Genomic DNA, 23055 nt, shown 5'->3' on the forward strand with positions numbered 1-23055 from the left:
GTTGTTCTTGTGGCTGTGCTGCAATTAACTCATCACTAGAGTAAATCTCTGGTGTATGTGCAGTAGTTCTCTAGCAATCTTAAGGTGCAATGCAGTATTTTAACTGTTTCTCAAAGGGCCAATAAATAGGGCATCTTAAAATCTCCAGTGTACTGCCCTAGAAACATTTACCATGGTTGGTGGGAAGCATTATTCACTTTGATGGAGAGTTTCTGCAACAGAGCAAAAGGGAACACCAAGTGGCAAAGAAGAGAGCCTGTGGTTTAAACTGTCCGAATCGCTTCAAAAATTAAACAGTCGATGGCCCATCGCATCAGTCAATCTCTGTTCAGCAAAACCTTTAAGCTTGTACTAAGTGAAATGCTGAATTAGGGCCTACACACAGAGTGCTGTCAAATACACAAAATGTACAAACTGAATAAAGAGACTTAATTTTTCTCTAAACCCTTTCAGTAATAGTGAGCCTATGTATCACTTGTATCATAGCAGACAAAAATGTTCAGACAAAGGTTCATTTTAATTGATTGTGTCTGTAATAGCTGTATAACTAATAACCCTATAATACACCATTCACTATTCAGAATAATTAACAGCTTTACTGAAGACACCAGAAATATGACCCTGTGGTATAAGTGGCAGCATAAGAAGTTAATATCACTGTTATGAATGTACCTAATTTTCAGAAGTACAAATATTTTAAAACTGGCTTTATGAAGCTTATCAATAGATGGCTTTTCAATCGTTTTCTAGAATTCGGTAATTTAAAACATCCCCAGAGGTTACCAGCTATACAAGGTTATAATTCTACAGAAAAAGGGCTTATTATGCCTCAAGACTGTGCAGAAAGAATGTCAGCCTTCTCAATATGATGATTATCTTGAATATTTCAGAAGGATTGATTTTGTACTTGAATGTATTGATTCTGCAGGATGCTGAATGAAGTGCAAAAGCACCAGCACTCAGCTAGGCACCTGGGAAGAAAGGCATCTGGATAATACAGAGAAATGTGCAGAATACCCATATAGACATGAGCCCTAGTAAGTAGGAGATGAATAGGATGGGGCAAAGGTGATTTACTGAATGTAACTTATGTGCTTTGTGGCTATGTTTTTGGGTTTTCCTTGAACCCTAAGCTAACCAGGAGCAGTAATTTGCTGAGAGTGATTAATATGTATACTCGGAAAAAGTTGAGATCAAGGGCCCCCACGCTTGTGGCATACACGTCTGAGGGTTTGAAAGACACTCTCTTTCAGCTATTCAGTGCCTTATGATGTGTTCTGTGAACAGCATCCTTACTGATGCACCAGCCTGCTACACTCAGTTTACTTTAGGTTGTGGGTAACAAAAAATTGCATCCAACAGCCCTTCCTGCTAAGAGCCCTATCTACCTAGCCTGAATGTGCTATTCTCACAACCACCGTTGCCTCTGTGTGCGTGTGCACGCGCACACAGATCCTAAACACCATGTGCACAAAAATTTGCACAGAAGCACAACAATTTGTACAGAAGAAATTTTTTGCGCACACGGCCTGTCAAAAATTAGAGGGAACATTGCTCCTCATCGACACCAAAATTATGAGCACTGTTAGGGTGCATGTTAAAATCTACTTAACCTGGTCTCTTTTCTTAATATTATTTATATATATTTAGGCAATTGGCTATATAAATGGTCATTTGAGTCAATAAACCAAAATATAAAGAGCTATAAGAAAGCCAGTACTTTTCTCATTCTTCAAATTTCTGGTTACAAAATTATCCTTGCGATATTATTCAAAAAATAAAGGCACCAAAAACCTCTTCCACTGTTTTTAAAAAATAAATCTTATCTTCTAAAAGTAATAAGGTATTCTGGATAAGCTTGAATGTCATTAAATATGACAAACATTGATGGATGAACCATGTTATCAGTCACACTATCATACAGGTCAGTAGGATCTGCCAAGTTTTTTGCTGGTGGAGTGATTAATCCTGCTTTTCCAGTGCAATATTCTCCAGTGAGAACTCGAGCAAGGTACATGTATTTTCTGCCACTTCCATCAGGTCTAGAGTATCCATCGTGAGCAGAATAACTGGCATCAACAGCAAAATAGGTTCCATTTCCAATTGCTGCACCTGTGATCAGAAAGACGAAGTTTTGAAAACTTTTAAAGAACAACAAGACTTTCATTTTTATGTAACCCCTAAAACGTGCAACCTTCTCTTCTATCAGTGAAAAAGGATCATTTGAAATTAAAATTAAGAGTCTGACAGCATCGTTCCAGCCTCACTTGGAATAGGCCCTTGTACCAAAATATCAATCATAAGTTTACTGAGATGACACTTTATCACTGAGCTAATCATGCAGACTTACTTTGCCTTATGGTGAAGGAGGTTAAACTTTCTCCCTCTATTTGTCATTGTGTAGTTTTCTATCTATCCTATCCATCTATCCACTATCCCACATGGCAAACATTTAGAATTTTTTAATTATAAGATTATATAATTGTAATTACAATATTCTAATTATACTTCACAGAGGCGGAGGAATCATGGTTCTTCATCTGGGACCTGTTTCTCTTTTCTGAAAGTGGGAGAAAGCTTCTAATGCAAATAGTCAAAAATATATGCAGGGAATTGAATCATATTGCTAAAGGCTTCATCCTTCTTTGCCCCGTCTGCTCTTTGCTGTGCATCACATCTGTTCATTGTGTCATGTAGAATACTATCCCTGCTCCTGCAAAGTATGTATTCTGAGTAATTCAACTGAGTTCAATGCTTAAAGCTAAGTACAGGCACAAGTCTTTGCAGAATCAGGGCCTCAGATAGTCTCGGCGCCAAATACAATGTTTTGGTTTGTAGCACCCAAAGACAACTGTATGATCAGTGCAGAACATCTCAGATTTATATGTAACAGAGTTGTCCATAACGCTAGTTAAAGAGGAAGAATGTATATATTAAATTTAACTCCTGTGAAAAGTGCCCGATTGAGTGGTGTCATCTAATTATCCCCAAGAACAGATACAGCACAAGCAGCTGCGGAAGCTTTCCCCACACTGTTCAGCCAATTTGTCTCATATCTGATAAGGTGGCACCATTTTCTAGGCAGAAAAGATAATTGGTTGTATCTCTATGTCCATTCACTTTGTAATATCTCAGCTGAGCATGAACAAGGAAGCCAGACAGTGACTGTTCTGATTAACAGTTTTTGTGAGGTAGGTAATACATTGCATAATATAATCAACTTTCACAAAGGCCACCAAAGTTTTAAATGATTTTAGATTTGCAAAGTACGATGATCTCTCTCTGCTTGTCTGCAGCTGATATTGTGCACGGGCCAAGGGATTAACCACTTGACATTGATAAACTCCTCAGATCTTATTCACAATTTACGATTTTTAGACAATAAACAAGGCGTGGGCAAACTACAGCCCAGGGGCCACATCTGGCCCTTCACTCTCCCGCGAGGGAGTGAGGTCCAGGGCTTACCCTGCTCCACATATGCTGTGGCTCCACGCGGCTCCTGGAAGCAGAAGCATGTGCCGTCCCTCAGGCTACTACACATAGGGGCAGCCAGGGGGCTCCGCATGCTGCCCCTCCCAGCACCGCCCCCGCAGCTCCCATTGGCCGGGAACCGTGGCCAATGGGAGCTGCAGAGGCGGTGCCTGCGGATGGGGCAGCATGCAGAGCTGCCTGGCCACACCTCCACATAGGAGCCGGGGGGGATGGGGGGACATGCCGCTGCTTCCAGGAGCTGCTTGAGGTAAACACCGCCCGGAGCCTGCACCCCTGACCCTCTCCTGCACCCGAACCCCCTGCCCTAGCCCTGATCCCCCTCCTGCCCTCTGAGCCCCTCGGTCCCAGCCCAGAGCACCCTCCTGCACCTCCAACCCCTCATCCCCAGCCCCACCCCAGAGCCCACACTCCCAGCTGGAGCCCTCAGTCCCCCCCTGCACCCCAACCTCCGGCCCCAGTCCGGAGCCACCTCCCACACCCTGAACTCCTCATTTCTGGCCCCACCCCAGAGCCCTCACCCCTTCCCGCACCCTAACACCCAATTTTGTGAGCATTCATGGCCCGCTATACAATTTCAATACCCAGATGTGGCCCTCGGGCCAAAAAGTTTGCCCACCCCTCCAATAAACAGTACAAATAAACTGAAAATAAAAGCCTTCAAATTAACCAATAATGAAAGCATGTTATCTGGCTAGACTTATAAACCCTCCAAAACATAAGAAAACCCTTTAGCTTAAGGAATGATCTGTCTGTCTGATAAGAATAAACAGCTGCGTAATTAAGATATCAGCACAGGTATATCGGAACTCATTAGCTAGGCATTTCATAACTACTGAATACAATAGCGCACTTCAGAGCCTGGACGGATGGTGACATATGAACAATTCTCATATAAGAACATAAGAATGGCCATTCTGGGTCAGACCAAAGGTCCATCCAGCCCAGTATCCTGTCTTGTGACAGTGGCCAAAGCCAGGTGCCCCAGAGGGAGTGATCCTAACAAGTAATGATCAAGTGATCTCTCTCCTGCCATCCATCTCCACCCTCTGACAAACAGAGGCTAGGGACACCATTCCTTACCCATCCTGGCTAATAGCCATTAATGAACTTAACCTCCATGAATTTATCCAGTTCTCTTTTAAACCCTGTTATAGTCCTAGTCTTCACAACCTCCTCAGGCAAGGAGTTCCACAGGTTGACTGTGTGCTGTGTGAAGAAGAACTTCCTTTTATTTGTTTTAAACCTGCTACCCATTCATTTAATTTGGTGGCCCCTAGTTCTTATATTATGGGAACAAGTAAATAACTTTTCCTTATTCACTTTCTCCACACCACTCATGATTTTATATACCTCTACCATATCCCCCCTTAGTCTCCTCTTTTCCAAGCTGAAAAGTCCTAGCCTCTTTAATCTCTCCTCATATGGGACCCGTTCCAAACCCCTAATCATGTTAGTTGCCCTTTTCTGAACCTTTTCTAATGCCAGTATATCTTTTTTGAGATGAGGGGACCACATCTGTACGCAGTATTCAAGACGTGGGCATACCATGGATTTATATAAGGGCAATAAGATATTCTCAGTCTTATTCTCTATCCCTTTTTTAATGATTCCTAACATCCCTTTAGGATATGCTCAAGGCACGCACAGAAGAGTCTACTAGGTCATCTAATACTTCCTTCCCTCCATACAGAATTATTCCCCATATTTACTAATTCTTTGCCTCTTTCCTCACCATGCACTGTGCATATGATACCATTATCACACACCATGTCTCACTCATCCATTCCCTGTTTAGGAAATTAACTTGCTTTGAATAACAACAATTTACCATTCTTTCCAGCAAAACCACGATTAAACCCATTGTAATTAATTGTGTTCAGTGAGGAACTAGGTGTTCCATGGAATAGGAGATTCTCATTATTTGTGTTGCTATTCTTTCTGTCCAGCGACTGTTTTTTGATTTGGTAGGTCTGCCACAGGTAAGGATTTTGTATCCTTTCAATCTGCAAAGTTAGAAAATAAAACACATTATTGATAATGCCCAATATGGCTTTTGAGTAAGATGCACCCTGAACATCTGAACTTTTTGCTGACAGTTCTCCCATTAAAGGGGAGAATTGTAGAGCTACCATTATGCTTTTACAAGAACAAGCTTCTTTTCTATATCCCAACTTGGGAGTTAAAATTATGTCCTCAATTGTATAACTTAGCCCGCTGAAAACTGCCATTTAAGAATACACTTCCAGGGAGCAAATTTTGCTGGCCTACTCAGGAAAGCAATCTATTTGTAAGGAAATGGTTCCAGGGATCAACCTGGTATATCGGCATCAAAGCCCTGATCCAACTCCCACTGAAGTCAATAGGAAATGTTCCTGTTGGAGCTGGCCCAGAGAGCACTGGTATAAAAGCTTCCAACTGGCAAATTAATGTTAATAGAATCTAGAGCTGGAGAAGCTTGCTTAGGTCATGCCATTGCATAACTGTTCCCACTGTATGCTAATTAGCATTTTGCTCCATATATTTTTTTAAATGTGCCAAGTGCTATGGCATTCCTCTATTCTCTCAGAACATTATTCCTCAAGGATAGAGGATCTCACCACTGGCAAGTGTCCTGGGATATTCAGAATACTTCCTCATTCTTAATTTCATCTGATTTCTCCTAGTTATATTCCCTTTTCATGTTAACTAATTCCGCTTTGTCCTTGATGCTGACACCTTTGTAAAGTGTTTTACAATTTACATTCAGGCAAAACTTACTGAAGTCAGGGGCCTGTATCCTGGAACCAGCACATAGCTTGAAGGGGATCTCCCTATGGGACTCACAGGGAAGGAATCTGTCCCCCAAGCTGTGGATTAATCTCTGCGGATTAAAGGAATTGCTCTATGACTGCTACTGTAGCCTCAGGGCTGCAGAAGTGTGTGTGTGGCCAACCAGCTCTCCACCTGCAGAAGGATCTGTGTAGAGTAGGTGCCATTCTCCTGGACCCAATGTTCCCCTTGCCTGCCTCCCACCATGTACAATGGGCTGTTGGGAGCTTTGCTTCCTACAGGACAGAGTCGCACAATGCAGAGATATGTGCAGATCTCCTGCACAGGATTCCTTAATCCTGATTCCTTTCAGCAAGAACAATGCACTGTAGACGAAGAAGCAGGATTTGGCTCAATGAGAGGTTTGCATAAGTAAGGACTTCAAGAGTCAATCATTTACTTGGTGGAGATTAATCTGATTGTTTCTTAGAGATGGTTTACTGTAACATTCACAGCAGACAGATTTTCAGTTGATTTCCGACTATGTATGTGTGTAAGCCTATATTTCATAAATAAATTACCTTCAATATCTCATAATTTGGGGATACTGAACACAGACTGCTTGAATGCCCAATCACCCTAGGATAGTGGTCCACAAACTTTTTCCGTCGTGCCCCCCCGCATAACCATAATGGACTCTGTCCGCGCCCCCCCTGGAGCCACGGTTGGGGGCTGGGAGTGGGGCTGGAACTGAAATCGTGGTTGGGAGCCAGTGTTGGTGTCAGGACCTGGTGCCGGTGACGCAGGCCGGAGCAGGAGTCATGGTTGGGAGCCAAGGCCGTGGCCAGGAGTGGAGCCAGTGGTGGAGCTGCAGCTGGGGCCATGGCCAGGAGCGGAGTCGGGGCCGGAGCCACAGTTGGGAGCCGAGGTTGTGACTAGGAGCAGAGCCCAGTTGGGATTGGGGGCTGGGGCCGCTACCAGGAGTGGAGCCATGGCTGGGGCTGGGACTGTGGCCCAGGTCGGAACCCAGGGCCAGGAGTGGAGCCATGGCAGGGTCCAGATCCACAGCTGTGGCTGGGAGCGGGGCCAGGAGCTGCAAACCAAGGCTGGGGTCAGAGCCGGGGCAGAGCAGGGCTGGGTGATGCTCCCTCCCTGCTCCCTGTGAGGCTGGCCCAGGCCTCACCACACCTCCCCAAATGTTCCTCCATGCCCTCTAGGAGCCCCACAGTTTGGGGACCACTGATCTAAGCGTTGACAGCCACTATCATATGATATTAGAACGGAAAATTTCCTTAGATTTGCAATGAAGTTTTGGATTTTATCAATGACCTCAGAGTGTAGTGTTGGGGAAATACAGAACTGGAAGGGGTGACTACAAATAAATACTTAATAAAAAATAAAAGATGAAAGTTTCTCTTTAAAAAACAAACAAAAAACTTCACTCTCATGTTACTTCACCTTCTCTATTTTGAATGTGGAGCAGGTTTTTAGAAACTTCTTCTGAACATCTTGATATTCTTGCTGTGCTGTATTTATCATAACCACTTTGACACGTTCTTGTTTCATATCACACCACTCTTTAGGGAACGCTACTAACTGTTTACCTGCAAAGTAAACATTTTGTTAATACAGCAAGAACTGACTCTGCTTATACGGGCTTGTGCCTTATTAAAAACTGAAAAAAGAGCACCTATTATCGATTCTTTTCTTCCACAGATTCTTTGGCAAGACTATTCTTTGCCATGAATATACCATGGCTTCTGTAGCACAGATTAGATTTTCTATTTTGCTACCAATCTGAGCTCTCACTTACCAAACAAAAACAATTAACTAAAGTAAAGTTTAGAAATGTTGGGAAATTTTACTCATTACTTCTGGACCACTCAACATTTTGGGCCTCAGGGTACAAACTATGGTAAACGGGACAACTCGCATGACTAAGGACAATTCATGTGAGTAAAGAGTGGCAAGACTGGATCTTTTTTATATGGAATGGTATTTGCTTCTTGCTTATAAAATTATATCGGTAAATCAAATGATTTATTAGCAAAGTGATTAAGCTGAGAAAGAATATGGCTACAGCTAATTCACTCTTCTGTCAGTAAGAGATATTTGTTTATGGAGGTCCTGATTCAGTACATAAACATGTACTTTTGCTGTGTCAGGGGTCTGAATACGGTTCTACTGGCATTACTGTAAAAGGTTTTGGAAAACATAATCCACAATGAAATATGGAAAAGAACAGAGGCACATTTACAGTTTAGTATATTCGGGGCAGGTGGAGAGCAGTGGCTGCTGGCTGGCCACCCAGCTCTGAAGGCAGCGCCATACCATGGCGCCCTTATTTTCGCACTACTGCTGGCCGTGGTGCTGCCTTCAGAGCTGGGCTCCTGGCCGACAGCTGCAGAGCTTCCTGCAGTCGGGGAAGATTCCTGGAGCTGGGTCTGACCCAGCCCTGGGAGAGGCCCCTGCAGGGGAAGAGGCAGCCCAGCCAGGACCAGCAGCTGGAGTCTGGCATACTGAAGGAGCCCTTGGCCAGGGCTCCCCCAGCCCTGCCCCTCCCTGGCTACAGGCCCAGCGCCCCAGCATTCTGGGGTTAAACGGGCCTTGGGCTGGCTGTGTGTGTATGGGAGGGTGACCACAGGAAACCCCCGCCAACCACGATGCCCTGCTAGCAGTAGTATTGCCTTCCGAGCTGGGCATCTGGCCAGCGGTTGCTGCTCTCCAGCTGCCCAGCTCTAAAGGCACCGCGGCCACCAGAAACAGCACAGAAGTAAGGGTGGCAATACCGCGACCCCTGTACAACAGCCTTGCAACTCCCCTCCCATGACTCCCTTTGGGGTTGGTACGCCAGAAATTTAGTATCTGAAACCGTGAAATTTATTATTTTTAAAATCCTATGACCATGAAATAGACAAAAATCGACCCTGATTTTGGTAGGGCCTTACCTTTGAGGAAAGATTGAAACAATTGGATTTGTTTAGTCCGGACAAGAGGAGACAGAGAGGGGACACGATAACAGTTTTCAAGTACATAAAAGGTTGTTACAAAGAGGAGGGAGAAAAATTTTTCTTCTTAACCTCTGAGGATAGGACAAGAAGCAATGGGCTTAAATTGCAGCAAGGGCGGTTTAGGTAGGACATTAGAAAAAACTTTCTGTCAGAGTGGTTAAGCACTGGAATAAATTGTCTGGGGAGGTTGTGGAATCTCCATCACTGGAGATTTTTAAGAGCAGGTTAGACGAACACCTGTCAGGGATGGTCTAGATAATACTTAGTCCTGCCATGAGTGCAGGGGACTGAACAAGATGACCTCTCGAGGTCACTTCCAGTCCTATGATTCTATGAAACTCAGTTTAAAATTATGTGCTGGCTTTCTGACACAGCTGCTGTTACATTTCAAACTAAAATTGCTAAGTGGAATCACTGACAGTGGTAGGTAATGCCTAGCAACTGAAAATTTATGGCAAGAGATAGGTTTACTTCTGGGCATAAGTCTTCATCTAGACTAGAAGCATTGCTGTTGGATGACTGAGAAATCTGAATTCTTTTTACCCCTTCACACTGGTATAAGGGGTAACTTTACTGAAGTCCATGTTGTTACACTAGTTTTACACTAGTGTAAGTGAGAAGAGACTCAAGCTCAATATGTTTAAATATATGTTCAGAATCATTAATAGTTTCTAAGAAAACAGACTAGCATTATTTAGAATTTTACATATGAATGAAAGTGTGTGTATTTTGTCAGACCCTTCATGCAATAACAAAATAATAATAATTAATAATAAAGCTATGAAGAACAGCTCAACAAAGCTTTAATTTACCTTCATCCTTTGGCTCACGCTGAATGATTATAACTGTTCCTTGTTCATCTGTAGCACATAGATTTTTCATGTCTACCTTGTAGTCCTTCCTGAGGAGTTTGATATTAATTTGAGTTTTTTTAGCTACTTTAGCATCCTCTAAGTGCATATTTATCAGAGGGTCAAAGTCTGTGAAATGCACCTTGTTTATGGAATACTTCCACTGTACTAAATTGCTGACAAGTTTTGCCTTTGATTGTTCTTCTTGGTTATCTTTAGTTCTTTTGATCATGTTTTGAATTTTCATGGAAGCTTCATAGACATCTCTAGTTATACCAGAAACTCTAACAAAAGGAGGAGTTTCCTTGGTTTCCACATGAATGGTAATATGTAGGCTTTTCTGGAGTTCACTTAGTTTCTTAGCTTCTGCTTCACCAAAACTGTCAATTAATTCATCTGAAATAATGTTGTCATACTGTTCTTTTAAAATCAGACTTTTTATCCAAGATTCAGTGGCTGCCACATTTTTTTGGCTTTCACCACAAATCTGAAATGTGGCTAACTCAATTTTCTTCTCCAGCACGAATCCACGTTTCTTTCCAGTAGGACGTTTTTTGCCCATTAAAAGTGCTGCAATGAAGTATAAGGTCTGTAATTACGTAACTTTTATTTTAGAAAATATTTAATTTTATGTACCCATTTAAAAAACACTCACTACTCACAAGTTAACTTAGAAAGCCATGATTCTGATGTTGGTGAAATTGTATCTCCTTCTCTTTTCTGCATACTTGCATAAAATACATTTTGCATCTGTGGCTGGAAGATGACTATTTTAATTTTTTTCACATGCTGGACTGCTTTTGTACTTGCAAACTCAACTATAGCATCCATCATGTCCTCAGCTACCTCAGCTGGATTCCGCCCTGCCTGACCTGCAACAAATAAATAAAAAATACATATTTGCTGGTGAACAGTATGTGAACTGAGATGCTCTCTATATCAAAGAGCCTCTCTGCTCCCTACTTGTACTATCTGAAGATGTTGTGAACAGTCCGAGCAAAAGGATCAAAAAATGTCTATTTTCTAAACTGCAAGCCGTCAGGGTAGAAACTCTTTTTGTATAAGGCCAAGCACCCTGTTGACACTTAACACAGTAAAGTAATATAATAAAATAATAATAATAATAAAGGTAATCCCTCCAAGTCAAAATTGAGGTATATTGCACAGCTGCTATATCTGTGCTGTACTTGTTCTGTGGCTAAACACAGGACTTCATTCTTCATAATTACAACAGATAAATATGACTACGATGATTTATTGAAACATCCTTTTAAAAGGCAATACAGTCTCATTCTTACAATGAGGTCAGCATAACCAGATATGAAACACAGTTTGAGGAAATAATATATTGTGAAAAGAAAGTTACTTTGTAAGCTCTTAAAGAGAAACCTGGCTCCAATCTTTTTCTGGTTGCAATCATTAGCTGACAGGTGGCAGACTGTGAAGATGTCATTCTCTGTCTCTCCCCCCAAAAAGATCCATATTACCAACATCCCTGCTAAAGTGCAGATCTTTTGATGCCATAACTGAAGCAAGAGCTATTAGTCTGCCATTTTCGTAAAGTATAATTTCACTGACAAATGGATATAACACATTTCTATAACAATACTAACAGCTTTTAACTGGATGAGAGAACAATAGACAAGATAAGCCCGAAACTTAAGATGAGGTAAAGGGTAAGACGTGCATGGACTGTGAACACTGTACAGGGATTGGTTCCTACGAAGTGTCCAAGCCAATCCAAAAACATGTGATGCAATGTAAAGTAAATGCAATGTAATGTATAAATGTACATAACAGAAGGGGGTTTCTGCATTACTTCGGATGTGTGGTATATCCTGTACCTACCCGCTACGTTTGAGTGTGAACAACTCAGTATAGCTTTGCTGTATGCCAGATAAAGGAACCTGAGTGACAAGAACTGAGTTCTTGGGGAGCCGTGTGGAAGTGGTCTTAGAGGCTACCCTAACAGTTCTGAATGTCTCGCTTTTTTACTAACATGTGGCCCAATCCTGCCACTCTTACACAGATAATCCTGCTCATGCTAACAGTTCTGTTGAAGACAACAGAATTACTCATTTAAGTAAATGTTACAGGTTTTTTTTAAAATGACACCAGAGTGTTCACTGACATTTGAAGTTATCATATAAATATATATCTTGACTAAAACATGTCTACGGTCTTGGAGAAATAGTTTGCAAAGCAGAAATATTGTAATGCAACGTGTTTTTCCTAGGTAATGTCACATTAGTGCAGAGGTGAAAGTAAGCCGGTGTGCTGTACCGGGACTGGCTTTCCCAGACAGCAATTTAAAGCCCTGGGGTAGTGGCGGCAGGGCTCCGGAGTGGATTTAAATGGCTGGGGCGGTAGCAGCGGCTGGAGCCCCGGGGCCCTTTAAATCCCCGACGGAGCCCGGCCGCCGCTATCCCAGGGCTCGGGCAGCAGGGCTCAGGCGGGGATTTAAAGGGCTCGGGGCTCCGGCAGCCGCTACCACAGCGGAACCCCATGCCCTTTAAAGCTCTGCCAGAGCCCAGAGCCCCGGGGTAGCGGAGGCAGCCAGGAGCCCCCAGGGCTCCTCAGTGATTTAAAGGGCCCAGGGCTCTGCTGCGGTAGCGGCAGCTGGAGCCCTGGGCCCTTTAAATCGCCCCTGAGCCCCGGGGTTCCCAGCCGCCTCTGTAGCTGGTAGCTCGGGGGTGATTTAAATGGCCCGGGGCTCCAGCTGCAGTAGTGGTGGCTGGGAGCCAGGGGCCCTTTAAATCTTGATCAATCAGATGAAGATTAAACGGAGATTTAACAGATTTAACAGAGATTTAAGGCCCTGCCTCTTCCGGTTGAGGCCATGCCCCCTGTTCAGGACTCCAGCGTACTGGTAAGTCCTCTAACTTACTTTCACCCCTGCATTAGTGTCAATGTATAATTTAGACAAAAATTTTCATTTTTCAGGGCTCTGAAACTACTTGCGAATTTGGTGACCAGTTTTTGCGGGTTTTTTCCCCCAAAGAAGTTGAAACAGATTGTTTCAGCCATTTAGAAACAAAACGTTTTGACTTTTCCTTTCTAAATGGCGTGATGTTTCAAGATATAGCTAACTGAAAAAAACGGGAGAAGAACAACACAAAATGAAATAACCAAAAAAATCATTTGGGGCTAAACTAAATGTTTTATTTGATGCAAATCAAAAAAAAATTTTTTTTTAATTTTTATTTTGGCAAGAAAAAAAAATATATCAGTTTTGATTAGAACCAAACTGAATTTTTTTTCAGAATTTAAAGTTCTGCCCCTGAAAAAGTCAGCTATTCACTCAGCTCTGGTATCATTAAGTGGCACCTCCCTTAGCCAGGTGACTGTACATTACTGCATGCTTTTTCAATCTCTCTCCACTGAATGAAGCCCCTCAGCCATAGAGTTACCTGCCAATGTTGTGATACGCACTTTGTCTATAGCAAGCCAGCTGAACCAAGTAGTTAGGCTACTTTCGGACCAGAATATGCTTCGGCTGAAATCAGTAAGAGTAGCGTCAGGCCTTTAGAAGCTAATACCACATGGATACTTGCTATGCAAATCTGTAATTTTAACATTACACTGCTGGTATGAGTTTGTGTGTAAACTTACTACAGTGATCTTGATTTTGCTTTTCCTTTCAAAATCTACTAAGAAAAAACAAACCTGTTCCAATTGCTGGGAAGGCGACAGATGTGTACTTCCTCAGTTCACACTCCAGGAGCACTTTAGAGACCAGAGCTTTAACATCTTTCTGATGAACGAGGTGAATAATTTTACCACACATCAGCTTTCCACCTTGTGTGGTTATAAAGCCACTGTGAGGCTGCAAGGCTAGAAGATAGAAGAAAAAAATATGACACACAAAATAAAGAGATCAACACTTTATAATAACAAAGGACAAGAGCCTCAAGTGGTGCACAATGGAGCAGTTCCAATGTCTTTAATGGAGCCATGCTGATCTACACCAGATGAGAATATAGCTTCTGGTTAGAAACGTGCCTGGTATTTGCAAACAGGAAAGTGGAAAGCAAATCCATCTTGAATGTTTTACCCATACAGGGTCTTGACATTCCACCAGCTTCATCTGATTAACGTTTTCACTGCTAACATTCTGCTTTTAAATTTTCTTTACGCTGATATCTTAAATTGGGGATGAACTTCGAACGTGCTCCGAATTTCCTGTTTTACTTATGACTGAAATCTGGGTGCTCATCAAACAATAGTTTACAATTTAACACAACTGACCTTTTAAGTATATGAAATTTAAATAATTTTATTCGTATTATCAACATTTCCTAAAATGTGAATCAATGGAATGTGCACAATACCTCTGCATGAGAAACTCCTCAAAATCACTTGGGCTCTTGCAAGAAAGCTAAGACACACATAATAAAATCCTTTAAAAGTGCTAGGTCATTTAAAATGAGTTATAAACACATCAAAAAGAGCTTATACGGCAAAAAACTGATGGACTCATGAGCGCAATGGTACAAATAGCACTACTGTGCAGAAAGGCAAGAAACTGATAGTGAGATTATGCGCTCATCCTGCTAAGTGCAGAACACATTCAACTCCCATTGGCTTGGGAGTTGAGGGCAAGGATCAGGCTAATAAAGGGGGAGAATCCACAGATTTGCCAAAAGTGAAAAATTTTGAAGCAAAAGGTGCAATATTGGAACTGAACTGCCAGAATCATGGGGGCGCTATTTCATTTTGTGATTCAGGATGTGCACTAAGGGTTTTTCTTGCCCTAATGGGCGCCAGCCATAGCTGGCAATGGTTTAATTTCGGCACCGGTTTGGCAGAATCCAAATACTGTAAAAGAGCTCACAGACAGTACCTATTGGGTTACATCATTTCAATTAACAACAACTGTGCACTTTTGAATACAAAAGGAGAGACACTGATAATCTAAGAGCCTGATGCTGCACCCACTTAAGTCCATGGAAAAGCTCCCATTGTCTTATCCAGTGGGATCAGTCCCAAAATGGCTATTGCCTCAATTCAAGAAGGTACATCAAGCATGTGCCTAACTTTAATTAGGCGAGTTTAAATCATGAGCTTAAAGTGACTCTGAAGCCAATGGGCCTCTTCAAATTCTGAAAGTTAAGCATGTGCTAAAGTACCTTCATAAATAGGAGCCTATGGTTGCACTACTTCCCATGTACTCATTAGGATCAAATAGCCTCTCTTCCAAATTATCTTCCTTTTGCAAAAATAATGTGGGTGCCGTGAGAGCAGGGTTTTCAAAAATCAAAAAAGCCAGCACAATTTTATTTAATGTAATGTAATTTCCTATTATAAATTATATGGTCCAACTGGGGGATTGTAACATCATGACTAAGCATAAGCAGCCATTTAAATTTTGGAAAGAGCAGGTATACTAATAATTTATTTGAGCATAAGCTTTCGTGAGCTACAGCTCATTCTAAACTGGTTAGTCTCTAAGGTGCCACAAGTACTCCTTTTCTTTTTGCGAATACAGACTAACACGGCTGTTACTCTGAAACCTATACTAATAATGGAATCAAATGCAATATATGTTGCATCATACCAAGCATAGCACATTCTAGTTCAACCTGAGGTCCGGCAGCTTCCATCACTGCTTTGAAGACACCTTAAATAAATGAGAAAACATGTCAGTTTAACTGTTGTTACCCAAAAATCACCTCACACCTGTATGAAAACTCTCATAAACTTTTCCCTGCCACATGCTACATTTTCATGCACTAACAGCCACATTCTGTATTCCTTGAATAGCCAAAACTCCCATGGGGACAGATCTGACAAGATGCTGAGCCCCACCAATCCACACTGTATTCAGTAATCTGCATAACATCTCATATTGCCTGCAAAGAATATACTCCATTTACAAATTAACTTTATTTCATAGCTCTCTTGGTTAACAGTACGCCAGTCACCATGGTATGTTACCTGACAGATTGCCTCTTTCTCTGTGTCATGCTGCTACTGCTGGGATCAGCAGAGATGTTCAAGTTGAAGCCTCCTTGACACAAATGAGGGCTGCTGGCAGGGTGTTTTCTGTGTGGGGTCCTCGACTTTGGAACTGACTCACCTCCACAGAATGCCAGAGCCTAAGTTTGTTAACCTTCTAGGCAAGGGGCAAGACCCATCTTATTTCTTGGGCTCCTGAGGTGCGGGGTGGACTGAGGGTTGGCAGGGCATGGTGAATGTTAATTTACTTATGGGCAGTCCTTTACATGACCTCATATTGCATATATTAGTTAATGGGCCAGGCCCCCAGGAAGCAGAATAGGCACCTACCAATATATTTAGAATTTTTTTGCGGGGAGAAATCAACATTACAGCATAGGCTAGAGAGTGAGAGAACAAGGGTATTGTCTCTTCAGGCGGCTCTGACTTATGCCTGGGTACCCTGATATTATTTTGTGTCATGAGGTTGTATTGCTATGTGTTGGCTTTGTGTTTCTATCTTGAAACATCCCAACTCAACGTCAGGAGAGGACTCAGCCATTATTTATTAGCTCTCTGCAATTCTGTTAGACGAAGAGGCTCTCAAATGCTGCAAAGCTGGGTTCTACTGGTCTAAGTGATACATTTCACAATGGAAAATTCCCACTGGGAATAGCACTAACGTTGGAGAACCACAGCCCAGAAATGAAAGGAAAAGACCGATGGCCTTTAATGTAACAAACTAACACAAAGCACAGACATTTGCCATCCCACTTTTCCAGCGTGAAAAAAAGGGCTCCCTCCATTTCCAAAAAGTGGCAGTGAATTTATCATTAAATTAATAGATATTCAATAAGTACCTGATTTGGCATTAAATGATGAATTTGATATGTTTACAATCACATCTGTATTTTCCTTGGTGATATCGCCAGTTGCTACCTGGAATATAATGGAACCAAGCTGCATTTCATGAACTCCCAATATTGGGGTTGAAACACGCCCACAAGAAACTGCAAGGAAAATAAAAATACTTTAAGAGTGGTCCGTCCTAGTAAAAGTGCTATTCCCTTGAGCTTATGTATGCTTTGTACATTCAGTACAGAGTTCACAGATTGGGATCTCCAGATATAAAGTATCCTCTTTGACTCCAATATTCTCTAACACAGATTTTTTATTTCTGCTTTCCATTATTCAGGCCATAGGACCTGGGAGACATAGAACTCTTCTTCAATCCATCGGTGATCTTCCTGATAACACCATCCTGGCCACTATGGATGTAGAAGCCCTCTACACCAACATTCCACACAAAGATGGACTACAAGCCGTCAGGAACACTATCCCCGATAATGTCACGGCTAACCTGGTGGCTGAACTTTGTGACTTTGTCCTTACCCATAACTATTTCACATTTGGGGACAATGTATACCTTCAGATCAGCGGCACTGCTATGGGTACCCGCATGGCCCCACAGTATGCCAACATTTTTATGGCTGATTTAGAACAACGCTTCCTCAGCTCTCGTCCCCTAAAGCCCCTACTCTACTTGCGCTATATTGATGACATCTTCATCATCTGGACCCATGGAAAAGAAGCCCTTGAGGAATTCCACCATGATTTCAACAATTTCCATCCCACCATCAACCTCAGCCTGGTCCAGTCCACACAAGAGATCCACTTCCTGGACACTACAGTGCTAATAAACAATGGTCACATAAACACCACCCTATACCGGAAACCTACTGACCGCTATTCCTACCTGCATGCCTCCAGCTTTCACCCTGACCACACCACACGATCCATCGTCTACAGCCAAGCTCTGCGATACAACCGCATTTGCTCCAACCCCTCAGACAGAGACAAACACCTACAAGATCTCTGTCAAGCTTTCTTACAACTACAATACCCACCTGCGGAAGTAAAGAAACAGATTGATAGAGCCAGAAGAGTTCCCAGAAGTTACCTACTACAGGACAGGCCTAACAAAGAAAATAACAGAACGCCACTAGCCGTCACCTTCAGCCCCCAACTAAAACCCCTCCAACGCATTATTAAGGATCTACAACCTATCCTAAAGGATGACCCAACACTCTCACAAATCTTGGGAGACAGGCCAGTCCTTGCCTACAGACAGCCCCGCAACCTGAAGCAAATACTCACCAACAACCACATACCACACAACAGAACCACTAACCCAGGAACTTATCCTTGCAACAAAGCCCGTTGCCAATTGTGCCCACATATCTATTCAGGGGACACCATCACAGGGCCTAATAACATCAGCCACACTATCAGAGGCTCGTTCACCTGCACATCCACCAATGTGATTTATGCCATCATGTGCCAGCAATGCCCCTCTGCCATGTACATTGGTCAAACTGGACAGTCTCTACGTAAAAGAATAAATGGACACAAATCAGATGTCAAGAATTATAACATTCATAAACCAGTCGGAGAACACTTCAATCTCTCTGGTCACGCAATCACAGACATGAAGGTCGCTATCTTAAAACAAAAAAACTTCAAATCCAGACTCCAGCGAGAAACTGCTGAATTGGAATTCATTTGCAAATTGGATACTATTAATTTAGGCTTAAATAGAGACTGGGAGTGGCTAAGTCATTATGCAAGGTAGCCTATTTCCTCTTGTTTTTTCCTCCCCCCCCCCCCCAGATGTTCTGGTTTAACTTGGATTTAAACTTGGAGAGTGGTCAGTTTGGACGAGCTATTACCAGCAGGAGAGTGAGTCTGTGTGTGTATGGGGGTGGGTTTTTGGAGGGGGGTGAGGGAGTGAGAGAACCTGGATTTGTGCAGGAAATGGCCTAACTTCATTATCATGCACATTGTGTAAAGAGTTGTCACTTTGGATGGGCTATCACCAGCAGGAGAGTGAATTTGTGTGGGGGGGTGGAGGGTGAGAAAACCTGGATTTGTGCTGGAAATGGCCTAACCTGACGATTACTTTAGATAAGCTATTACCAGCAGGACAGTGGGGTGGGAGGAGGTATTGTTTCATATTCTCTGTGTATATATAAAGTCTGCTGCAGTTTCCACGGTATGTATCTGATGAAGTGAGCTGTAGCTCACGAAAGCTCATGCTCAAATAAATTGGTTAGTCTCTAAGGTGCCACAAGTACTCCTTTTCTTTTTGCGAATACAGACTAACACGGCTGTTACTCTGAAACCAGTTTAAATACTGTGGACCCATTGCTACTCCCATTGACGTTGATGCAATTTTGCTATGAACTTCAACGGAAGAGGGAATAGGTTCTACATTATCCTGAACAAATCTCTGGTGTTGCGTGCTGTTCACGCACATACTGTGCTGTCAGCATTTCTCTCCTGCAAATTAATAAATGGAAAGGAACTACATCTGCTGGATACCTTCGTGTGGACCATTCAAGTTACAGAGGGAAGGGGGTAATCTTCACAGATGGCCTAAAAGGGCACGAAGAAGGGAAATGATGCTGTTGGGAGCCCACCCATTCTAGTGGTTGCTCTTGTAGCATGTTATCTGTAGTTCGCTTGGCATGGTGATTGCATCTTTACAATCCCAGCAACCACTGCAATCTATCGGTATAGTACCAGTGGATTCTCCTCCATGTAGTAAGCCTGGCAGCATCCCTGAAGAGCAAGAATGTCACCATAACAAAAGATTTTCTCCCCTGAGTTTTTCACCTCCCGGGTTTAGGAATGTCAGTTCATTAGACTATTTTACGTCCTCGTGACATTCTCCTGCCAACTGTGTATTTATAAAACCCAATCCAAATAAACAACCTTACTTGGACTCGATGATACAGTCTGGAGATTCCCATTGGTCCTAGATTCTAGTTCATCTGTAAATGCCTAGAAATAGAATCAAAAGGTACTGCAGACAAGGTTTCAGAGATTTGCCCAACAGAGACAGATTCAAACCTTGCTAGTCTCACAAGTAAAATTAACAGCTATGTATCTGTACTGGAGATATCTCATGCATATAATGTCCACCTTACAGCAGAGTCTAGGTGTCAGTGGTGGGAGTAACAGGAACTTTTGTGGAAACAAGGTGCTGGTAGCTGCAGGTACTTTAATACTATAAAACTACTCTGAGCAGGGTTAGAAAATACAGCATTTAAAATGCCTACAACCCTGGGAATCTCGTCTACATTAATACAACATTTCTACCAGTCATGGAGCTGAGCCAGTAATAGCAAAGGTGAGAAACATTTTGGGAGCCTAATGCAGACTGAACATTAAAATCCTGAGCCTACTGAAACTTTACACTGCTAAGCAGTTACTTTGTTCTGAATTGGTTAGCTGATTTTTGGCACTGTCTAATGCCATCTAGTGCAGCACCTGTCACTTGTACGCAGAAGCACTGGTGCTTAAAAAGCATGAGTGGGGAATGAGGTCTGAAAATCAGGACCTCAGTTCGGAAACAATGTTGAATATATGCACATTATATTCATGCATATACAGAATAAAGATACACACGTACAGGTTTTCTGAATTCCTCTTCCCCAGAGTTTTATTACTGGCTACATATGAAAGAAAACAGAATTCTATTTTATTTATTTATTTGGTTTAGGGCTCATCTGCTTATGGAGGTTTTCCACACTTTAAGTCAAAAATCATCTGTTTGTGACATCACAAGTGATTTCTATGGAAACAATTATACTGTCACATGCAGAAGATAATGACTATCTGATTAAACAAATAATCTGCCATCATGCAAATCTCTCTATTAATAATGAGCTAAGGAAAACAACCAACAAAAACAAAAGACGAGTGTTTCTCAAGAGAGTGAAATGCTGGTCCCAATGAAGTAAATGGGTAAACCTCCTTTGACTTCAGTGGCACCATGATTTCACACAGCATGTTTTCAGATTTCTATGAGGAAGCAGCTGATCTTTCAGAGCCCAATCCTGTAATCCTCACTTAGTGGGCCAAATCCTGAGGTCCTCACTCACTTTTCACTAAGTCTTCACTAGGGCAAACTCTCATTGAACTAAACAGGAGTTTGCCAGAGTAATGATTTCAGAATCCAAAATATTGAGATCAATGGCACCTCTCTCATGAACATGGATGTCCCATGTAAGGGTCAGAGGATCAGGCCCACTGAGACATCAGTTTTAACCAGTCACTAAAATAATTTATAATGAATATAATAAATTGGGCCTTTAAAAACACAATAACTAAATCATATTGATAATAACTAACTAAAACAGTGTGTAATACGAAAAACATTAACATGAAAGAAATTACCTGAATATTATCTGTATCTCCTGGATGCAACAGAAAATGAACTTCCTGAAGAGACTTCAAATTGTGGTTTCTACTGAATTTGAACACTTCATCAAACAATAATTTAGCAACAACGGGTTTAGGAAACCTAAACCCACCAGTCCCAATTGCTGGGAACGTGATTGACTGTAGACACAGCTCTTCGGTTTTCTTTAGACATTCTTTGACTATGTCTTTTAGGGTCTGCATAAAAAAAAACAGCAGCATTTGTTTTTGTCGACACCGTCTTTATTCTTTAATCCCAATCAGTGTCTGTTGGTCCTAAAAAACCCACCCCTCATTATTAAACACGCATCACACATCTTGAGGTCATTCAAACTGAAATAAATGGAGCTGATACTCCCTGCTCACTACTATGTAACTTCAATACAGGATCCACATTAAATTCATTTTCATGTTAAATATGGAGTAACTTCAAACAAAATTAATGCTCTGAAGAAAATGTATAAAGACTGTTACCGTCATGGCAGCGCCTCTTCCTTGATCCCACACAGGAACAATGGCATGGAACAGAAAGCTGCATGCCAGATTACATCCACTTGTTTGGAACACAGACCCTTGAGTAGGTACTTGTCTTTGGCTTTCTTCATTGAACTCAAGCTGGAGTGTTGGTCCAGCCTTCTGCAGCAAACTTTGAGAAAGTGGACCTACACCAAGCCGCAGATCCGTGCCAACACTGCTTACAATCACATCCGTCTGAAAGAAAAACAAAACAAAAATATTTCAAATAGGATCTTAAATAGAAGTGTCTACCAGCACCAATAGCCTGTGTAAGTAACACGCTGCAAGAGGTAATGTGTTGACACAGACATGAGGTTCTCAGCAAGAGCTCTGCATACTAGGTATATAGAGGTGTTAATCCATCATGGGAGTACAGGAACCCTGCATTTTGCTGCTTGACATTCCCTGCAGCATTTTCTAAATTCCTGTGGGAAGAATTTCTGTTGTGTAGCTTCTCCTTCCCAGGGCAGTTTCCCAGCAACACCAACAGAAGAAACAGCTGCACCAAAACAAAACTGAAGCAAATTTAAGCCAAAACACTTATAGCCTTGAGTAACTAAACACTCATGAGTAAGGCTACGATTTTGTCATGGACATTTTTACTAAAAGTCATGCAGAGGTCACGGGCAATAAACAAAAATTCACACAAGCCATGACCTGTCCCTGACTTTTACTACAAATGTCCATGACAAAATGGAGAGGGAGGAAGGTCCAGCACCCTCCCCTACTGTGGCTGGAAGCTGAGGCCCCTGCCCAGTGGCTGGGAGGTGGGAGGGACCCCTGCCTGTGTCAGCTGGGGAGCTGCGGGGGATCCCCCTGCCTGGGGACTGGGGAGCTCTGGGGGATTCCCCACTCCAGGCAGAGGAGCTACTGCATCTGCGGTGGCTGGGAAGCTCCAGGGGTCCCCTGCACCAGCGGGGACCCACCCACGGCAGTTGAGGAGCTACGGGGGACCTTCTCCCGCCCGTGGCGACTGGGGAGCTCTGGGAGATTCCCCCAGCGGTGGCAGCTGGGGAGCTGCGGGGGTCCCCTGCTACCTGCGGGGACTGGGGCGCTCTGGTGGATCCCCACCGCGGAGGCTGGGGAGCTGCAGGGGATTCCCCCCCCCCACGGAGGCTGGGGAGCTCCGAGGGATTCCCCGCACCCGCAGGGACTGGGGACCTGTGGGGGACCCCCCCCCACCTGCGGCGGCAGGTGTACCCCACAGCTCCCAGCCACCACAGGAGGTGGAGGTA

At 42.8% G+C, this 23055-nt stretch overlaps 1 protein-coding gene across 1 annotated transcript in view; it reads right to left on the minus strand.

Annotated features, from left to right (window-relative positions):
- Positions 1-498: 498 nt before the first annotated feature.
- Positions 499-23055, minus strand: part of LOC144271923 (protein mono-ADP-ribosyltransferase PARP14-like) — a 35860-nt gene continuing 13303 nt past the window's right edge. The window contains exons 7-17 of the mRNA XM_077829579.1: positions 21779-22015; positions 21281-21502; positions 19819-19882; positions 16900-17049; positions 15660-15722; positions 13769-13936; positions 10765-10974; positions 10064-10672; positions 7699-7844; positions 5321-5495; positions 499-2112 (exon numbers count right to left, since the gene is read on the minus strand). Coding sequence (XP_077685705.1) covers positions 1823-2112; positions 5321-5495; positions 7699-7844; positions 10064-10672; positions 10765-10974; positions 13769-13936; positions 15660-15722; positions 16900-17049; positions 19819-19882; positions 21281-21502; positions 21779-22015 — 2334 coding nt within the window. The 3' untranslated portion in view covers positions 499-1822. The remainder of the gene's footprint in view (positions 2113-5320; positions 5496-7698; positions 7845-10063; positions 10673-10764; positions 10975-13768; positions 13937-15659; positions 15723-16899; positions 17050-19818; positions 19883-21280; positions 21503-21778; positions 22016-23055) is intronic.

Source organism: Eretmochelys imbricata, chromosome 11 (genome assembly GCF_965152235.1).
Source record: "Eretmochelys imbricata isolate rEreImb1 chromosome 11, rEreImb1.hap1, whole genome shotgun sequence".
Lineage (NCBI taxonomy): Eukaryota > Metazoa > Chordata > Testudines > Cheloniidae > Eretmochelys > Eretmochelys imbricata.